At 43.0% G+C, this 18,980-nt stretch overlaps 1 protein-coding gene and 1 non-coding gene across 3 annotated transcripts; one reads left to right on the top strand and one right to left on the bottom strand.

The window, feature by feature from the left end:
- The first annotated feature begins 1,298 nt into the window (after positions 1-1,298).
- On the top strand, positions 1,299-6,639 carry GNGT2 (G protein subunit gamma transducin 2). 2 transcript variants are annotated; one of them, XM_044674704.1, is made up of 3 exons: positions 1,299-1,307; positions 5,628-5,731; positions 6,269-6,639. In XM_044674704.1, exons 2-3 carry the CDS (start codon positions 5,648-5,650, stop codon positions 6,392-6,394), a joined length of 210 nt encoding a protein of 69 aa, XP_044530639.1. In that variant the 5' UTR covers positions 1,299-1,307; positions 5,628-5,647; the 3' UTR covers positions 6,395-6,639. The 2 variants fall into 2 exon arrangements, with proteins under 2 accessions (XP_044530639.1, XP_044530638.1); XM_044674703.1 differs by lacking the exon at positions 1,299-1,307 and adding an exon at positions 5,103-5,171.
- A 10,399-nt stretch (positions 6,640-17,038) lies between these two features.
- Positions 17,039-17,110, bottom strand: TRNAQ-UUG. The gene has a single exon. It is a non-coding gene; the product is annotated as a tRNA-Gln (tRNA).
- Between the last annotated feature and the right edge of the window lie 1,870 nt (positions 17,111-18,980).

Genomic DNA, 18,980 nt, shown 5'->3' with positions numbered 1-18,980 from the left:
GGGGGCTTCCTTGGGAAGCTCAGAGATGAGTCACTGGGGGGCTAGTGAGCTGGAGCGACCAGAATATGGAGATAATAATAAATAGTAATAGCTGGCATTTATTCAGTACTTTAAAATTTGCAAAGGACTTTACATGTGTTAGTTATCTCATTTGATCTTCCCAACAGCCCTGTGAGATGGGTGCTATTAATATCCCTATTTTGTAGATGAGGAAACTGGCCCAGAGAGTTTCGCCGAGGTGCCCAATATCTAATAGCTAGTATGCATTGGAGGCAAGATTTGAACCCAGGTAGTCCTAGCTCCAAGCCCAGTACTCTAGTTACACTAACTCATCATCTAGCTGTTTCTAGGATAGGAGATAGGAGCCTGTATGGAGTAGGGGCCAAATGATGCTATTTTTTTTTTTTATCTCCACTTAGACCAAACAAAGGGCAATGGGTTCATGTTGAAACTAGGAATGGCAAAATTAGAAGCCAGAGATAATTTTATTGCAACACATTAAGAGTTAACATCAGGGGAACAGCTGGGTGGCTTGGTGAATGGAGAGCCAGGCCTAGAGACCTCAGTTCAAATCTGGCCTCAGACACTTCCTAGCTGTGTGACTCTGGGCAAGTCACTTAACCCCCATTGCCTCTCTTTTATTGCTCTTCTGCCTTGAAACCAATACATAGTATTGATTCTAAGATGGAAGGTAAGAGGCTTTTTTTAAAAAAGTGGATCTTAAATACATGGGATTTTCAGTGGATAGAGCATTAGGTCTGAAGTTGAGAGGACCTGGATTCAAATCTGACCTCAGACACTTCCTACCTGTGTGACCACCAGCAAGTCACTTAACTCCAGTTGCATAACCCTTACTGATCTTCTGCTTAGTATTAATTCTAGGACAGAAGGTAAGGGTTAAAAAAAAACCCAACAACAGTGGGAGTTGCTATTATAATGTATATAGGTGGCAGATTCTAATTCTAGATGGAAATTGCTATTTCAGGGAGGCAATGCTTTGTAAAGAGGAAGGAACCCTGAGTTAGATGTTAAAAGCTCTAGATTCTAGTCCTCTCTCTGCCTAATATTAATCTGTGTTACCTTGAATGCCCAGCCTGGAGTGAGGAAGACTCATTTCCACGAGTTCAAATCTGGCTTCAGATACTTACTAGCTTTGGGACTTTGGTCAAGTCACTTAATCTTTGTTTGCTTCCGTTTCTTCATCTGTAACATGCCTGGAGAAGGAAATGGCAAGTCACTCTAGTATCTTTGCCAAGAAAGCCCCAAATGGGACCATGAAGAGTTGGATATGACTGAACTGACCTTAGGTAAGTCTTCTTCTCTAGACTTTTTTCCCCTCATTGATAAAATGATGGAGTTGGACTAGAAGACTCCCAAGGTCTCTTCCAAACTTAATATTCTATGGATGTGAGTGACAGTAGACCCCCAAAACACTAAGGAAGTTGTACTCTACATAGCTGCCAAAATAACCTTCCTAAGCCACAGACAGTACCACATTTCCCAGCTCAAAACTTCAGTAGTCCCCTCTTTGCCTCTAGGCTAAAAATGAAATTCCTTCCTCTGACATTTATGGTTTTCTAAAGTCTGCTTTTCAAATCACTCCCTTCATTTTCTCTGCATTTCAGTCAAACTGAATGACTTTAGCTATTTCCTGAAATTTAACATTACATCTCCCACCTCCATGAATTTATCCAGACCTTTCTCCATTCCAGGAATAAACTTGTTCCTCATCTCCTTTGTGGGAATATTCCTGAAACTAATATGTCTATGTTCCATGAGCTACTTTACTGTACAGATACACCGCACATGGATCAAACTTGTTCGCAGGAAAAAGTCAATCAGGATCCTGCAGTGAGCCAGATGTCTTGTTCTTCACTCAGACATCTTTGCTAAGTTCTTGCCCAAACCCAGATGCCTTCACAGTATGCCCTAGTTATCCACAGTGTTGCTAGCTGAGCTGTCCATCACAAATTCAACCTGAAGTAGCCTAAGGGGACTTAAACACCTTGTGGTCAGCCTATGCTACCTACCAGACTACCTGCTTCTGTGTTATAATCTGTCCCAGGAAGAGACTGTCCATTTTCTACTCTTCCCCAAACCACCTCTTGTTGATTGCAAACATAAATAATCTCTGCCCCTCTGGGGCTGTGGGAGCTTCATTTTGGAAGTCCCCTGACAAGCATGTCTGATATCTTCCCTTTTAGTAATCTTTTTAATTCAACCAAGGTTTCTCAATATTTGAGGGGTGGGTTTTTCATGGCTGATACCTCTTTCCCAAATTCTTCTCCTATTTTATTTATTTATTAAAAAAAAAAAAAAGAAAGACCCTTACCTTCCATCTTAGAATCAATACTATATATTAGTTCCAAGGCTGAAGAGCAGTAAGGGCTAGGCAAAGGGGGTTCAGTGACTTGTCCAGGGTCACATAACTGGAAAGTATATGATGTCAGATTTGAACCTAAAACCTCCTGTTCTCTAGGCCTGGCCCTCAATCCACTGAGCCACCCAGCTGCCTTCCCTTCTCCCATTTTAAAATTCCACTTAAATGCCTCCTCCAGGAAGCTTTCTTGGATGCTCCTAAGTTCAAAGTCTTCTCTACTCAAATTGTTCTAAAGTATATATTTTGTCTGGATCTTTCCTTGGTCCACATAAGACCCTATATGAACACATAGCTCCTCTGTTCTAGCTACCTCCCAATAGCATGTAAGTTCCTTGAAGACAGGAACTATGTTCTTATCATCTTAGCTAAATATAGAACCTGGATATAATATATTCCTAAGAGCGGTACAGAACACAAACTTCCTCATTTACTTTACTTCACCTTAACCCCCCAAAGGGAATTGAGATTGGTTTTGTCAAAGGGCAAGTAGATGGACAAGATGAGCCCCTCAATGTTGTGTAATTTCTAACCACAAGAATGCAAATCAAAGTCTCCAAGCCATAAAGAAATAGGTTTATTTGGAGAGGGCCAGTCTTCCAATAAAGCTGGACTTCTGGTCAAGCACTGTGAGGGACCTTCCTATATGCCCCAAAGAATATCACAACTTATATACCAAGTTAAAAATAATCCAAGACAGTGATAAAAATAGAGAGATGTGGATTGGTTCAAGTAATTGGGAAATACTTTTCATTGGTAGAAGAAATCATTTGATAGACAAGTAGGGGAGCCTGAACCCTACTTTCTAAGCCTGATGATGTCAAGGATGATGTATACTAAGATGACAGACATAAGGAGGAGGTGCCAGGCCTTGAAGCAGGGCAAAAGCCCGATAATGTACAAGGGGTGTATTCAAAGGGGAAGGGGTGTCACCAGGCTTCTGAGGTAAAAGCCTCTCTGCTAATGAAGGCCAAGTCACAAGTTCAAGACCATGATTGCTGAGGGTGCCATGATATGGCAATTTTGAAGGCTAAGACTAAAACTGAGGCCTATGCTAACAATGATTAACTATATTCAGGCAGCTATCTTACTTTAAAACTTATACTAGAATAATCACAAAAGGCCTATTAAAATCAAATCATTAACTTAATCCTACTGCTAATATTAAAATCTAATCCTCATATAAGGGGTAGGGGATTTTTCTCTCACATCAAGGACCATAATAATGTATTTCTAAGCCTCATTTTTTTTTTACTACTCTTTGAGCTAATCCTGGTGGAATGTGCCTGAAGGCAGAGATCTCTTGGAACTCTTGGGAGTGGACCCAAAGGAAAATGAAGATATAGTCTCTGACCCTAGTTTTATAGACATACACCCAGAATAGAGAAAGAGGCAGAAAGAAAGAGAGGTAGAAAAGCAAAGAGATGAAATTCCATCTGAAGAAAAGGGCTAACAGGACCCCCACAAGGAGTAATTATGGTCATGTGGGATTAATGGTGGCCAATTTCTGTGAGGAGAATGTTTCAAATGGAGATTGATCAGATTATTTAATCTGTGGAGAATACAATGCAGAATTTAAAGTGCTTTATAAATGCTACAGAAAGGAGAAGGAGAGCAAGACAGAAGAGGTAGGAAGGGGAACGGCTTTCTCTCAGTTCAGGAAAAAGCTTGTTTGAAGACTCAGAGTTAGAAAGGCTGAGATGTTGAAAGGATATTAGTGCAAGTTGCCTGACTGGAAAGAAAATTCAGAGTTGAGTTGAGGAGAGGAGGAAACAGTTTGAAAGCTCAAGATGAGGAGGAAAAATTGGAGAACATTAACCAGAATAGAAGTTAAGGTAATCAGAACCCTAAAGGAATCAATTGTAGTGATGAGTAGGGCAGAGAGGCAGGAAGATGACTTATGAGGTTTCCAAAGTTATATAATCCTACAGTTGGGATATTAGAGACCAAAGGCCAACCTACAGCAAGAATTCCCCTTGCCCTTACAGGGTTATCAAACCTTCCTACTGAAAGTCTTAGTCATAAATAATCTTCTCCCCTTAAGGAAGCATTTTCTACTTTAATATAAGGTGGCACGTTAGAGTGCCAGGCCTAGAGTCAGAAAGACCTGAGTACAAATCAGTTCACTTATTAGCTGTGTGACCCTAGGCAAGTCATCTAACCCTGTCTGCCTCAGTTTTCTCATCTGTCAACTGAGCTAGAGAAGGGAATGGCAAACTGCTTCAGTGTCTTTGCTGAGAAAATCCAAATGGGGTCACCACGAGTTGGAAATGACTGAACAATAAATATTAGAAAGTTTTTTCCTTATATGGAGCCCAAATTAGCCTTTTTGAAACTTCTACCTTTTGCTTCTTATTTTGCACCTTGGATTCAAGCAGATCAAGTCTGATCCCTTGTCTGTCAGGGCTTCATTAGTCAGGATAAAGTCTGATCCTGGAATCACAGCCCTTCAGATACTTGAAGGCACCAATCACAGATTGGCTGTCTTTTCTTCTAAAGGTTAAGCATCCACAGTGTCCCATTTTGAGACAGCCAGTGTGCTGGTTTAGGGACAAGCGTCAATTCCTTTCTGTTTCCAGTGGGGGCTCAGGTCTCTTGATGGGCTTATTACTTCAAGTTTATTAATCAGCTTAAGGGATCAGAGATTTTGGTCTCAAGACCATCTGCTGCTTCAACAGGAGAAACTTTCAGTTGGAATGTAAATAAGAGGACTAGGTGATATTGTGTCCAGGACTGAGACAGGTGCCTCTCTAAAGATTTCAGGACAACGTCCCATCACCTCTACTACACACAGGTGAGGACTAAAGGTAACTTGGTCGGGGGCTAGATTTGAGCAACGGGAGTTAGGATTCCCAGGAACCTCCCCAAGAATTGTTTTCATAGATTTGTGGATCAAAATGCAAACCTTCTGGGGTTAAATTAGCCCATGTGATCACCTGCATCTTTTGGGGGTGAGAGAAGAAAACCTCAAACCAAAACTGGCCCTTTCCACTCTTTCTCTATCTTTTTGGTAGAGATTCTTCCATCAGACTGAGTTCTCCTATTGTGAGGATTTCCTCCATCAGACTGGAAGCTCCTTGACCATGGAAGAGTAGAATCTTCTTTTGCTTCATCTTGAATGAAGGGATACTAAGAGCATAAGATTATGAGGGAGAAGAAGTATAATGATTTCATTTGGTGGTGACTGTGAACACAGAAGATGCTCGATGTGGTAGAGGCATTTATAATATAGAGTGATGTTCTCTTCTAGGATTTCTCTGGAGCAGTAATATGGCTCAGGATCTCACCGAGAAGGAGCTGTTAAAAATGCAGATCGATCAACTTAAGAAGGAAGTGAAGAATGAAAGATCTATGGTGAGCTTCTTCTTCCTCCTTTTCTCTTTCTTCTTATCTTTATGATGGGAGAGAGATTTATAGGAGGAGATGATGAAATGGGTTGTTTTGGAGAGGAAAGGGTTAGGAGGTGTTAGAAACTCCTTTCTAAGGAGCTGGAATCAGGAGAATGATGGGAGTCAGGAAGAAGCTAGGGCTACAAAAATGAGCATGGTAAGGTGGATCTGCAAAGGTTTCCTGAACAAGAAAAGGAGATCCTTGGGTTTAATGTGCCCTGGTGATATGAACATCCATCCCCTTGCCTCCAACTTGGGCCAAATTAAAGTTAGCCCATGTAGAGAAGACTTTACTCTTTGGGATTAAAGCCTTTCTCAGTTGCTGAGTTCTTTCAGATTCCTGACCACCCTCCTTCATGCATTAGGGAAAGTCACTGCTTTGGGGGGCATTACAATGCCAGGACTTTTGTTCTGATGGCGGAGATATGCCCTTTCCCCCTCCCAGCCAAGGATCTCAAAGCAATGAACAAATATCCAAGGAGACTTTTTTTTTTCTTCACAGATTTCCAAAACAGGGAAAGAACTGAAGGACTATGTGGAAGCTCATGCTGGAGATGACCCCCTCCTTAAAGGCATCCCTGAGGACAAAAATCCCTTTAAGGAGAAAGGTGGTTGTATGATAAGCTGACCACCCCTTCCCCCAGTCTTGACCCTCACCCGGAGGCTCTGCTTTCCCCCAGTCCCCTAGCTGATCACCTGCAGACCCAAATTCCAGGCAAGCAAATACCATTCTACTCTACCCTCCCAATTCTGTCCACTTTCCTCCAAGGTTATACCCATTCTTTCCTAGTTAACTAATTGGATGTTAAAACCTAATTGTGCAGGGCCAGGAAAATGCTGCCAGCTCAATCCAAAGGGCTATGTAGGGGACAATAAAATGTTAGAATGAATGAAAAATAATTTATTGAGTGCCGACTATGTATCAAGCTTTGAGCTAAGTACTGGAGATAGGAAGGGGAAAATGAAACATGTCCTGCTTTCAGAAGCATCCATTTTAACTGAGATGGAAGGGTTCAGAAGTCTAAAAGGTACATTAGCACATCAGATGGCAACTCACATGGACCTGGAGGGAATAGGGTGGGTCAGATGGTGAGGTCTCCAGCTCCTCTGTCTTACTGGAAGGAAAGGAAGATGTCTGATCTGAATGGAGAAGAGCCTAGGGTATAGGGTTCTACCACCGTTGGGAGGTAGTGTCTACACTTGTCGGGGAAAGGGAAGGAGACATTGGCAGGAAGGCTGGGGAAGAAGGGCATCCCATATCATTTATTTTCCATTGTCAGGTTGTTCTAAGTGACCTGAGGGAAGGTAAGGGGAAAGAAAGTCTCCCCTGTCCATCTGTGTCTCTTGCTCCTGACCCAGTAATGGTATAATACAAAAACCCCTTAACTTGGAGTCTAGAGACCTGGATTCAGATCCAGACTCTGACATTTACTCTGTGATTTCAGGCAAGCCCTTTAACCTTTGTGAGTCTCTCTTTACTAATGTGTGGGACGAGGATAATTTCTTGGTTAGATGTTTCTCAGTCATGTCCAAATCTTTGTGACCCGATTTGAGCTTTGCTTGGCAAAGATACTGTAGTGCTTTGCCATTTCCTTCTCTAGCTCATTTGACAGATGAGGAAATTGAGACAAATGGATTTAGGTGACTTGGCCAGAGTCACACAGCTAGTAAATATCAGAAGCCAGATTTGAATTTAATAAGATGTCTTCCCAACTCCAGTCCCACCACTCTATCCACTTTGTCATTTAGCTACCAGAAGACGAGGCCAATAAAAACACCCAATTTAATGCAGTGTTTTGAGACAAACCATAAAACCCTGGAGAAGTGTTAATGATTAGCTGATCTGGGGTAAGAAGACCTTGCGTCTTGCCTTCTGTGGGCTTGTTTCCTCCTCTATTAAATGAAGGGCTTGGCCAGGATGATATCAAGTTGATTCCTTATAGTTATAAACCCTGTGCTCTCTTTCTCCTAAATACATAGAGTCCTCTCAGTTCCAGACACAGTCTGTAAACAAATCCAGTTCACTAGAATCATAAACCCCAAGATGCCAGAGTTGAAAGTCAGTCCCTTTTCGTAAGGCAAGGGTTCTTGACCTTTTTGTATCATGGACCCCTTTGCAGTCTGGCCAAGCCTTCTCCGGATGTTTTTAAATAGCAGAAGAAAATGCTAAGTTGTACTTAGAAGTTAGGGAAAATAAAGATGTCATTTTTTTTTCTGTTCAAGTTCACAGATCCCTTGAAATCTATCCAAAGGTCTCAGGCTAACCCTGATGTGAAGTCACATAGTAAGTTAATTGGGGAGCAGGAAGGAGGGGAGGGGAAGAGAAAGGATATCTTTGCTAGAGTTTCTCCTAGCAATGACGCTAGTCATTAGTGTAGTCTTAGCTTAGGACTCCTCAAGTTCATCTCAGAGAGGGACTACTCCTGGCTCTGTCCTGATGTCAGAGGTAATCCTCAGAGCAAGGACATGCTGGATCACTAAAACCCACAGATAGCCAAAAACCAGAGTGGAGATAGGAGATACCAATTGAATAGGAAAATGATCTCAAGGCAGGCGAGAAGGGGAGGGAAAATAAAAGAGAAGCCAAGGAACATAGTCCACCAAGAGACTGGATCATCTCTTGCTGTCTTGTTAAGTAAACTGAATTCCATTCTCAGCTCTGTATCAACCGATCTCTTCTGGTAACTCAAAGAGTCTTTGGATAGCAGCCCAGGGTGTCCAGGGTTGGGGAGGGGAGGAAGGACAGAGAAGGAAGATTGAACCAGGGAAGGCTGGTTCAGTTCAGTTCCTCAGACTTGTCCTGTTGGATAATCCTAAAGAGAGCAGCCCTGTTCCACTCCTCCTGACTCCATCTCCAGCCTATGACAGATAGGCAGATTGGGTAAAGAGGTGAGAGCTGGGTTGGGATGGGTGGGAAGGGGAAGGGAGCTAATTTCTAAGCCTCCTAATATCTGATCCTGGGTTTTGAGAAGTTAGTCTTTCCCTGATCATTAAACCTATGGGGAAATTTAACCAGAGCTATTACCCCCAGTAGAGAGACAGAGGATAAAGAAGCCGCCCCTCTCTTCCCCTGCCTAGTCCCTGCCCTCAAGGAGCTCCAAGATTGAAGACATAAACCTCAGACTAGAATCTAGGTGGGAAACAAAGTTCTTGTGCTTATCTGTGACTGAGGGCTTGGGATAGGGGAGAAGAAGGCTAGGAAGGGATGGTCACTTCAGAATAATATTTCTTTCCACTTCAGTCACTAGTCCAAGGCAGAGAGAGACAACATGTCTAGTTCAGTCTCATGAATGTAGATGGAATCAGTGTAAAGGTGGGCAAAAAGAAAGAATAGACCTGGGAATTGGGGCAGCTAGATGGCTCAGTGGATTGAGAGTCAAGCCTAGAGTCAGGAGGTCCTGGGTTCAAATCTGACCTATCTGACTCTTCTAGCTGACTCTGAGCAACTTAACCTCTTACCACCCTTCTGCCTTGGAACCAACAATTGAGGCTAAAATGGTTTAAAAGAGAGTGAGACATGACAGTGGGAAGTCTATTCTTCTCTCTGAGTCTCAGTTTCCTTTATGAAAGGGGTTGAGCTAGATAATTTCAAAGGTATTTTTCAATTCTATCATTCTGTGGTTCTCAAAACAAGGACATTCTGGGATCCCATCTGGAAGCCAGCATTGGCAGAGAGGCATCGTCCACAACTGAGAGATCTCCCTAGGCAGCAGTAGGTGAGGGCACTCTGCCCTCTGCTGTTCAGTCTTTATACCTGAGCATAGGGGTCCTCTGGCCCTCTCTGAACTGAATCTTATTAGCTATTGGCTCAGCCATATTTTTATCCCCCCTTCTCTTAGTTCTCCTCCCAGGGCTCCTCCACAGGGATATTAGGTTTTTTTGTTTTTGTTTTTGTTTTTTTGTTTTTTGTTTTTTTTTTAATTTAAACCCTTACCTTCCGTCTTAGAGTCAATACTGTGTATTGGCTCCAAGGCAGAAGAGTAGTAAGGGTAGGCAATGGGGGTTTAGTGACTTGCCCAGGGTCACACAGCTGGGAAGTGTCTGAGGTCAAATTTGAACCCAGGACCTCCCATCTCTAGGCCTGGCTCTCCATCCACTGAGCTACCCAGCTGCCCCTTTTTCTTTTTCTTTTTTTAAAAAATTTTTAGGGATATTAGTTTCAAGCTTGAAAGGACTGTTGGTGATTTCAGTGCAGCCAGTGTGAATACCCTCTTCACTTATCCAAATCACAACCTCTATATTGCTTGAGTCTTTCCCCAAAATGTAGCCAATAGCAGATGAGTTACCTTGAACGTAGCCAAGCTGGTCCTCATTCACCAAGCATAGGACTCATCACTGGGCCAAGACACAGTAGAGCCTATCAGAGCCTGGGGTCAGCAGAATCTTTGAGAATATAAGGTCTTGGCGCTATAGTGAGGTGCTCATAGTAGGACTTCTTCAATGGACTGCTGCAATAAAATAGGGGAAAGGATCCCAGGTGACTGAGAGGGACTTTCACTACCTCAGAGAAGGAAGAGACCATAGGGGAAGGGAGAGGATTGGTAATAGGGAATCTGCCCCCTTACCTTGGACCAGATATCTCTAGGTTCTGCCTATGGTTTTGAAAATACAAAAGAATCATCCTCATATCATATTTCATATTATTTTTCCCCAAATCTTGTTCTGACCTGGAATTTTATTCCAAAAAAATATCCAAATTGTTGATTCTAATTAGGTTTGCAAAGAGACTGGGTCTGAGAATGAGAGGATTCTGTGTTTGAGGAAGGAAGAACATAGGATTTAGAGCTAAAGGGAACCAGCTGTATATCTTAGAGGTACCTATGTCTTTAAAGAAAGCCACCTTAGCCAGGGCCTCGCTTGGGGGGTGATGAACAAAGTCATAATGGAAAAAGCATGAATCTAGAAAATTTAAATTTTGGTATTTTATTTTTTTTTAACCCTTACCTTCTGTCTTGGAGTCAATACTGTGCATTGGCTCCAAGGCAGAAGAGTGGCAAGAGTAGGCAATGGGGGTCAAGTGACTTGCCCAGGATTAAATAGCTGGGAAGTGTTTTGAGGGCAGATTTGAACCTAGGACCTCCCATCTCTAGGCCTGGCTCTCAATCCACTGAACTACCCAGCTGCCCCCAATTTATGGTATTTTAGAGTTGGAAGAGCCTACCTCTTTTCCAATCCAACCTTTCTTCCAACATAGGGATGTTGCCTCCATGATGCCCTTGACAAGTTGGCCAGCCAGTCTCTCCTTTTTGAATTGCATTGCTTGAATTCTTTCAGGGATGTGTACTTTACAAGGTATCCCATTCCATTTTTCAAAAGCTCTTATAATCACAAAAGTTTTTCATATCTAGAGATGACTTGACATCCCATAAATAAGGATAAAAATAAGACGGTCCCTTATAAGTTGAAGAAAATATGAGGTAAAGACTTTTCTTCCCATTTGGAAGGGGAGATAAAGGAAGTTGAATTTATCCCAACTAGTAGCATAATTTAAGTTTTCCTAACTGCAGCAAAAAATAGGGTAGTTAGGTAGTACAATGACAAAATGCCAGGCCTGGAGCCAGGAAGGCCTGAATGCAAATCTGACCTCAGATACTTATTAGCTGTGTGATCCTAGGCAAGTTAGCCCAATTGTCTCAGTTTCCTCATTAGCAAAATGAGCTGGAAAAGGTGATGACAAACAGCTCCAGGATCTTTGCCAAGAAAACCCCAAATGGGGTCACAGTGAGTTGAACAAGACTGAAATGACTGAACAACAATCTGAGAAGGACAGGTTCCTCCTTCTTGAGACTGCCAAATTGGTCCATGAGCCAGAAGACACCAAGAACACTTGCTCTAGATTCAGTCTGGGGAATTAAAAACATAAAAGAATCATCTTCATATAATGGTTCATAAATTTATCATGAAATCTTGCTTCCATCTGGAATTTATTTCAGGAAAATCTCCAGATATAGCTTAAATATAGAGCTCCTGTCTTATTTCCCATCAAAATGCTTATCTTTCCAAATTCATGTGACCCAAAAAGAAACTACACTGCCATTGTCTCTTAGGTATATTTACTTTAAGAACCAGAAAGGCAATCAAGTCCAGTGCTGAGAATTCCCAAATGCTGCTTCATGTTCAGCTAAATCGTCTCCTCTATGACTCCTGCCTTATGGCTCTGAGGATTCAATGAGGTAGTGAGGTCTGGACTCCTAGTCCTGAATGACCTTTTCTTTTTTCATTAGTCAGTGCCTTCTCTCTCCCCCCTCCTCCTTAACTCTTTCTTTCTGTCTTAGTAACAACTCTAAGATGGAAAAGGAAGGGTTTGGCAAATGGGGTTATGTGAAGTATCTGAGGCCACATTTGAACCTGGCACTCTAAATACTACCTAAAATAAACTAGTGCCTTATTTTGACCTCTCTAGCCCACCTCACATTTTAAAATGCTTTTTATCTTTTACTTACTGTCGAATTGATGCTAAACAATGAATTAAACTACTGTAATTACTGGTGTTATAATAATCATTTTTAAGAGTAGCTAGTATGGTGGATGGAGCACAAGATATGGAGTAAGGGCAGATCTGAGGTCAAATTCTGCCTCAAATACTTATTAGCTGTGTGATCTTAGGCAAGTCACCTTGGTTCTATTGTCTGTAAAATGGGGATAATAATAGCAGCCATGTGCCAGGGTTGTTGTGAAGATCATATGAGATTGCATTTGTAAAGTGCTTTAGAAATCTTAAAAAATGATTCTTTTTTTTTTTTTAAACCCCTTACCTTCCATCTTGGAGTGGTAAAGGGTAGGCAATGGGGGTTAAGTGACTTGCCCAGGGTCACACAGCTGGGAAGTGTCTGAGGCCAGATTTGAACCTAGGACCTCCCATCTCTAGGCCTGACTCTCAACCCAACTGCCCCCTTAAAAATGCTTGTCATTTCAGTTGTGTCTGATTCTTTGTGATCCTGTGGATTGTAGCATACCAATACTGTCCATGGAGTTTTCTTGGCAAAGAAATTGAAGTGCTTTGCCATTTCCTTCTCCAGTAAAATGGGCAACTAGGTGGTTCAGTGGATATAGTCCTAGGCTTGGAACTGGAAGGACTTGGGTTCAAATCTAGCCTCAAATGCTTCCTAGCTGTCACTCTGGGCAAATCACTTAAGCCCAGTTGTTTGCCTTCATTTTGCCTCTGCTTTAGAAAAGATACTTAGTATTGGTTCTGAGATAGAAGGTAAAGGTTTAAAAAAATAAAATGATTGTTATTGTTACTTGTTGCTTACTTAAACTGCAAGTGTAGCACCCTCCTCCCCCCAATTTGGAGAAAGACTCCTCTCCCAAGTAGGAAAAATATTTCTGAACTAGGGGCTTTATTGCATTAAATCCTTTTTGTTTGGATGTTAAGAGTTTTATCTGAAATATGGCTACTTGTAAGCTCACAAAACAGCATGCTAAGAGATTGACAGGTTGTGGTTTTTTCCTTCTTGTAATTTTGCAAAAGTCTTTGCCCTTACATTAAGATAATAGTGGTTTGTCTCAAGGTTATTCTTGATTTCGCTGAGCAGACTCCCAGCCCCGAGATAACCTCCACCTCTGTTCATCATTCTTGAGTAACTTAAGGGAAGCAGTCCATCACACAGTTCTCCCACAGACGACAGGCACCACCAGCACAGACTGCTTAGAACCTTGCTTATGTGGCGAAGTCTAATTTCTCCAGAGACCAAATCATTCCAAAAGACACAAATGACCAGGAGCTCAGGCACATGCACACTGGCCAATGACCACTTTAAGAATACTTGACCACCAGGGTCTTTCTAACAAGGAGTGAAGCATTCCCCTTATATAAACAAGAGACATTTGTTCCAAATGGCAGTTGAATCAAAGATTTTTGAATGCCAGGGCAGCTAGGTGGATCTGTGGTTAGAGCACCAGGACTGGAGTCAGAAAGACCTGAATTCAAATCCAGCCTCATACACTAATTATATAACTAATGGCAAGTCACTTAACCTTGTTTGCCTCAGTTTCCTTATCTGTCAAGTGAGCTAGAAAAGGAAATGGCAATGTACTCAAGTACAGTGATGATGAACCTTTTAGAGACTGAGTACCTAAACTGCACCCTCACGCCACATGTAAGCTGCCTCCTTGCCCCAGACAGGGAAAGGAGGAAGTACTCCCATTGGGCTGCTGGGCAGAGGAGGAGGTGAAGTGAGAAATGTCCTCAGGCATGTATGGGGAGAGGGAAGGGAGCAGTCCTCTCCAGCATGTGTGCCATAGCTTTGTCACCATGACTCTGGTATCTTTGCTAAGAAAACACTAAATTGGGGGGAGAGAGGGCTCGAGGTAGGAAGAACTGGATATGACTTAACAACAAACAGCAACAACTTCCAGGTGTCACATGGATCCTGGTATCATTATGGAGAAGGTTTGGGGTGGAAAAGAATCTCTACAGTTCCTGGGAAAGTTCTAGAGTGGATTATTATTATTTTTTAAAACCCTTACCTTTTGTCTTGGAATCAATACAGTATCGATTAGAAGACATAAGAACCATAAAGTCTAGATCAGTGTTGGTGAACCTTTTAGAGACCATGTGCCCAAAATGCACCTTCAAGTCTCCTGTGAGCTCCCCGAATTGCCCCAGAGAGTAGAGGGAGGAAGTACTCACATTGGTCTGCTGGATGGAGGAATAGAGCACACAAAAAAATGTCCCCAGGCACAATGGAGAGAGGGAAATGGAGCAGCCCCCTCTGGCTCACTGGGGTACGTGTGCTATGTCTTTACAAACACGGATCTAAGCAATACCTGCTATCAATTCTAAGGCAGAAGGTAAGAGTTTAAAGGGGGGAAAAGATACTGAAGCGATTTGCCATTTCCTTCTCCAACTCATTTGCCAGATGAGGAAAAAGTGGCAAACAGGGTAAAGTGACTTGTCCAGGTCAACACAGCTAATCAGTATCTGAAGTAGAATTTGAACTTAGGTCCTTCTGACTCCAGAGTCAGAATTCTATGCACTGTGCCACCTAATTGCTCTCCCAATCCATACACTCCCCCAAAAGAAAAAGAAACAAAGATCTTTATAGGCTAAATTTAAGAAGATAAAATTCATTGGGAATGAATGTAAAATCTTCCACTTAGATCCAAGAAAACAACTTCGCAAGTCTAACAACAATAAAATAAAAAATAAAAATCCAAGAAGACTCTTCTTCCTGAGTTCAAATCTAGCCTCAGACCTTTACTAGATGAGTGACCCTAGGCAAGTCACTTAACTCTGCCTCAGTTTCCCCAACTATCAAGTGAGTTGGAGAAGGAAGTGGCAAAACACTCCATTATCTTTGCCAAGAATGGGTCACTGAGTCAGATATGACTGAACAACAAGTATAGCCAAAAAAATCTAATGAGATCTTAGACAGTATTATGAGATGTCTGGTTTCTGGGAATAGTAAGTTACAGTGTTGATATACTCTACCTAATCAAACCTCATTCAACTATGAACTCCTGGAGAACAGGGACTGGATTTTGTATTTCTGGATGTAAACATCTGGATGTAAACATGGAAGATGGTAGTCATTTAATAAATGCTTGTTGGTTTTTTTTGTTGTTTTTAACTCTTACCTTCTTAGTATCAATTCTAAGACAGAAGAGCAGCAAGGGCAAGGCAAAGGGGGGTTAAGTGACTTGCCTAGGGTCACACAGTATCTGAGACATTGATAGGGTCAAAGAGATGTTAGGATGTAAACCAAGGCCTTAAGTTTGTGTCACATGAGTATTGATTGAAGGAACTAGGAATTTTTGGCCTAGAGAAGAGGATGCTATAACATGGAAAAGAGAATCAACGTTTTGTTTGGTCCTGGGGGAAGAATTGGAGCAATGGGTGGGAGCTGAAAAGAAGAAAATTTAGTCAGTAAGGGCTAAGCAACTGAAGTTAAGTGACTTGCCCGGGTTGAACAGCTAGGAAGCTTCTGAGGTCAGATTTGAACCTAAGACCTCCCATTTCTAGTCACTGAGCCACCTAACTGCCTCTCTAACCTTTTTAAAGGCTCATTTCACATGCTGCCTTCTGAAGGAAGCCTTGCTTGTCTTCATCTTCAAATGATCACTGTTTACATGTCGTAGGTCCAGTTCTACTGGATGTAAGTTCCTCAAAGTTGGGACTTTCTATTTCATTAGTTTTGGATTTATTTTCCTAGCACTTAGCACACTGCTTTACACAACGCAGGTAATGAATATTTGTATTCCTAGCTCTAGGTTAATAAATGCTTTTGTTGTGGGGTCTTGGTGAGGTCATTTGGGTTTTCTTGGCAAAGATCCTGAAATGGTTTGCCATTGCCTTCTCCAGCTCATTTGACAGATGAGGAAACTGAAGCAAATAGGGTTAAGTGACTTGCCAGGGTCACATAGCTAGCAAATGAGTGAATTTGAACTCCGGTTTTCCTGACTAAATAGGGCTCTCTAACCACTGCACCACCTAGCTGCTTACCTAATAAAATGCTATTTACAATCATTCACTCATTCAATTAATCAATCAATCACAAATATTTTGTATTTGGATTGAACTGGAGACACTCAAACTCCTGCTTGCTTGATACAGAGAGATTAAGTAACATTCCCTTCCTGACAGAATAACTGACAGACACCCATACATCCAAACAATCCAACTGTAAGATCTCTTTTTCTGAGGATCCCTTGCCAAGGATCTGATCTTTAAGTCTGGCAAGGTAGGAGGGCGGGTTGGGGGAGGGGCTGGGGGCGGAGCACCACCTTACAACCAATAGTCGGAAGCGAATGGGGAAGGAGATACCCTCCATCTCTTTTGGCCAACGGAAACTGCCGGGACGTCCATCATATCCACGCCCCTCCACCCACTCCAATCCTGCTGCGGCCTGGACAGTTTCTACAGGAGAATCAGCGCTGCACGAGAGCCAATAAGGAGCGGTGCTTAGGGAGGGGCGGGACTTCCCTTGAAGCCAATGGGCGCTGCTGTTCCCTGCTGGAAACAGCCTCCAGATCTTTCGGATTCCTCCGGGTGCTCCCTAGGGGTTTGAAAGGGGTGGGTGGAAGAGGGGCGGGGGAACGAGGGGGGTCAAATTGCAGTCTTCTTGCTCCACCTCGCGTACTTTCCCCCTAATCCCAAGCGCTTGCGCAATAGGGCCCTTCCTAGGGAGACGAAACGAAAGCGTCTTAAGGGAGGGAGGGGACTCCCCAAACCGTTGTCCAGTGGGTCACCGGGACAGTTGCATTGTTGGCCAAGACCGCAGCCTGCAGCGGGGTCCCAAAACTTTAATTATGGGACTCAAAAAGACTTATGAGGTCCCACCGAGATTTGAACTCGGATCGCTGGATTCAAAGTCCAGAGTGCTAACCATTACACCATGGGACCCGCTGGCTTCTTGAAGCGGCCTGAAGCCTTCTCAAGCAGCACAACCAGTTGGACTGCTCTTCCCCCAAGTGGTGGCATTTCCCTGGGGCAGAAATGGAACCTTCGGGACCGTAATGCTCATGAAGGAGACAGCATTTACAGGGGGAGCTGCAAGAAAACCTCCCTGAATTCCTACAGCAGAAACAGCAGCCTGGGCACGCTCCAAGGGACTTCCCGGAGGAATGAGCTCTTCTTCCCACTGTTCTCCTCGGGCAGGCACCCTGCAGTCTGGGCTCCAGACTGTCCCTGCGAACCAGACCTCAGGGACCTGCAGTGAGCGGGGAGAGCTGATGCAGGGGAGGGAGGGGAGCTCCAACTCTGAATGTCCTCTACCTCTAGCTCCCTCCTTCGTTGTCTAGTGCCCTCCTGGCCCGTGCCCAGATCGTGTCCGCTCCTTGCCCTTGAGCTCTGGGAGAAAGGGCTTCCTGGCTCTCCGTGCTGTTTATTTGGGTATTTATATATTTATTTAAGAGGTTTAGTCTAGAAAGGGATGACTTGGCCAAGTGGGGAGGGAGTCAGACGCTGAAGAAGCGGGCTATGGGTTCAAATCCTCCTTTCCTCATTTAACTGCAAATTAACCATAACATCTTGTTGATTGTTTTCAATGGTCGCACAATTGTTCTATACTTACAACAGTTATTTTATTACTTCTCTCCAAATAAAATGAAGGTTTGTCCTTCTGGACTCAATCGGGACTGTGTCAATCCTTGCTTGTCTGAAATCTCTCTTTGAGATAAGATCATCAAAGGTGGTAAATTAGGGTGACCATCTTTAAAGTTTTCCCATCTTTAGAATGGGTGTCTGGCTGTTTCCTTTCCATTTTTAAAAATTTTTTAAAAAAACCTTTACATTCTGTCTTAGGATCGATTCCCACTAAGGCAGAAGAGGGGTGAGGGGATAGGCAATTGACTTGCCCAGGGTCACACAGCTAGGGTCTGGGTTTTAGCCCAGAACCTCCCAACTCCCAAGTCTGACTCTCTCTCCACTGAGCCATCAAGCTGCCTTCCTCCACCCCTCCCAACTTTCATAATTAATTACAAAAGATTTTATCTTGAAATATCTCTCTTCTAACGATCAGAGGCAGCTTGGGGTTGTAGGAGTGCCACAACCTGATATCACTCTACCTGTCTTAGCCTGTTTTATAGTTCTAGACCTCTTCCACCCACTTTCAGTCCCTGAAACTGCCTTTTACCTTTGTCTTTGCCATTGCCTTTCCAGCTCAGTTTACAGATGAGGAAACTGAGGCAAAGTCTTCCTTACTCGGGGGCTGGGGCTGTATCTGCTGCATTATTTAGCTGCCCCAGCTGCATCACCCACTCTACCCAGATAAATGTCCTTTGTCCCCACAACTCATTCTTCATCGTCAACCCTCTCTGCCTTGGTTCATGTTGCTCCTCATTACCTGTTGAATTCTACATAGCCTCTAATGTTTAATCTCCTTTTCTGATACCCAGTTGGCAAAGACTTCTCCCTCAGACCTCACACTGGTCATTGCTTTGTTATTCTCTAATGCAATTATGGTTTAATACTGCAAATGATAATTTGTTTCTGGGTCTTATCTTGCTCAGGATTATAATACACCTCGAGATTAGCCTGACCTGGTCTTATAGCAAAAGTTTAAACCTCTCCCATTCCTTAGCATAGGGCATGGTATATAATCGTAAATCAATGTTTAGGGCAGCTAGGTGGCACAGTGGATAGAGTGCCCAGGCTGAAGTCCAGAAGACTCCTCTTCCTGAATTCAAAATCTGCCTGCAGACACTCACTAGCTATGTGATCCTGGGCAAGGCACTTAATCCTGTTTGCCTCAGTTTCCTAATCTGGAAAACAA

The sequence above is a fragment of the Gracilinanus agilis genome, chromosome 4, assembly GCF_016433145.1.
Source record: "Gracilinanus agilis isolate LMUSP501 chromosome 4, AgileGrace, whole genome shotgun sequence".
In the NCBI taxonomy this organism is placed as follows: domain Eukaryota; kingdom Metazoa; phylum Chordata; class Mammalia; order Didelphimorphia; family Didelphidae; genus Gracilinanus; species Gracilinanus agilis.
This window is presented reverse-complemented; position numbering and strand designations above follow the sequence as displayed.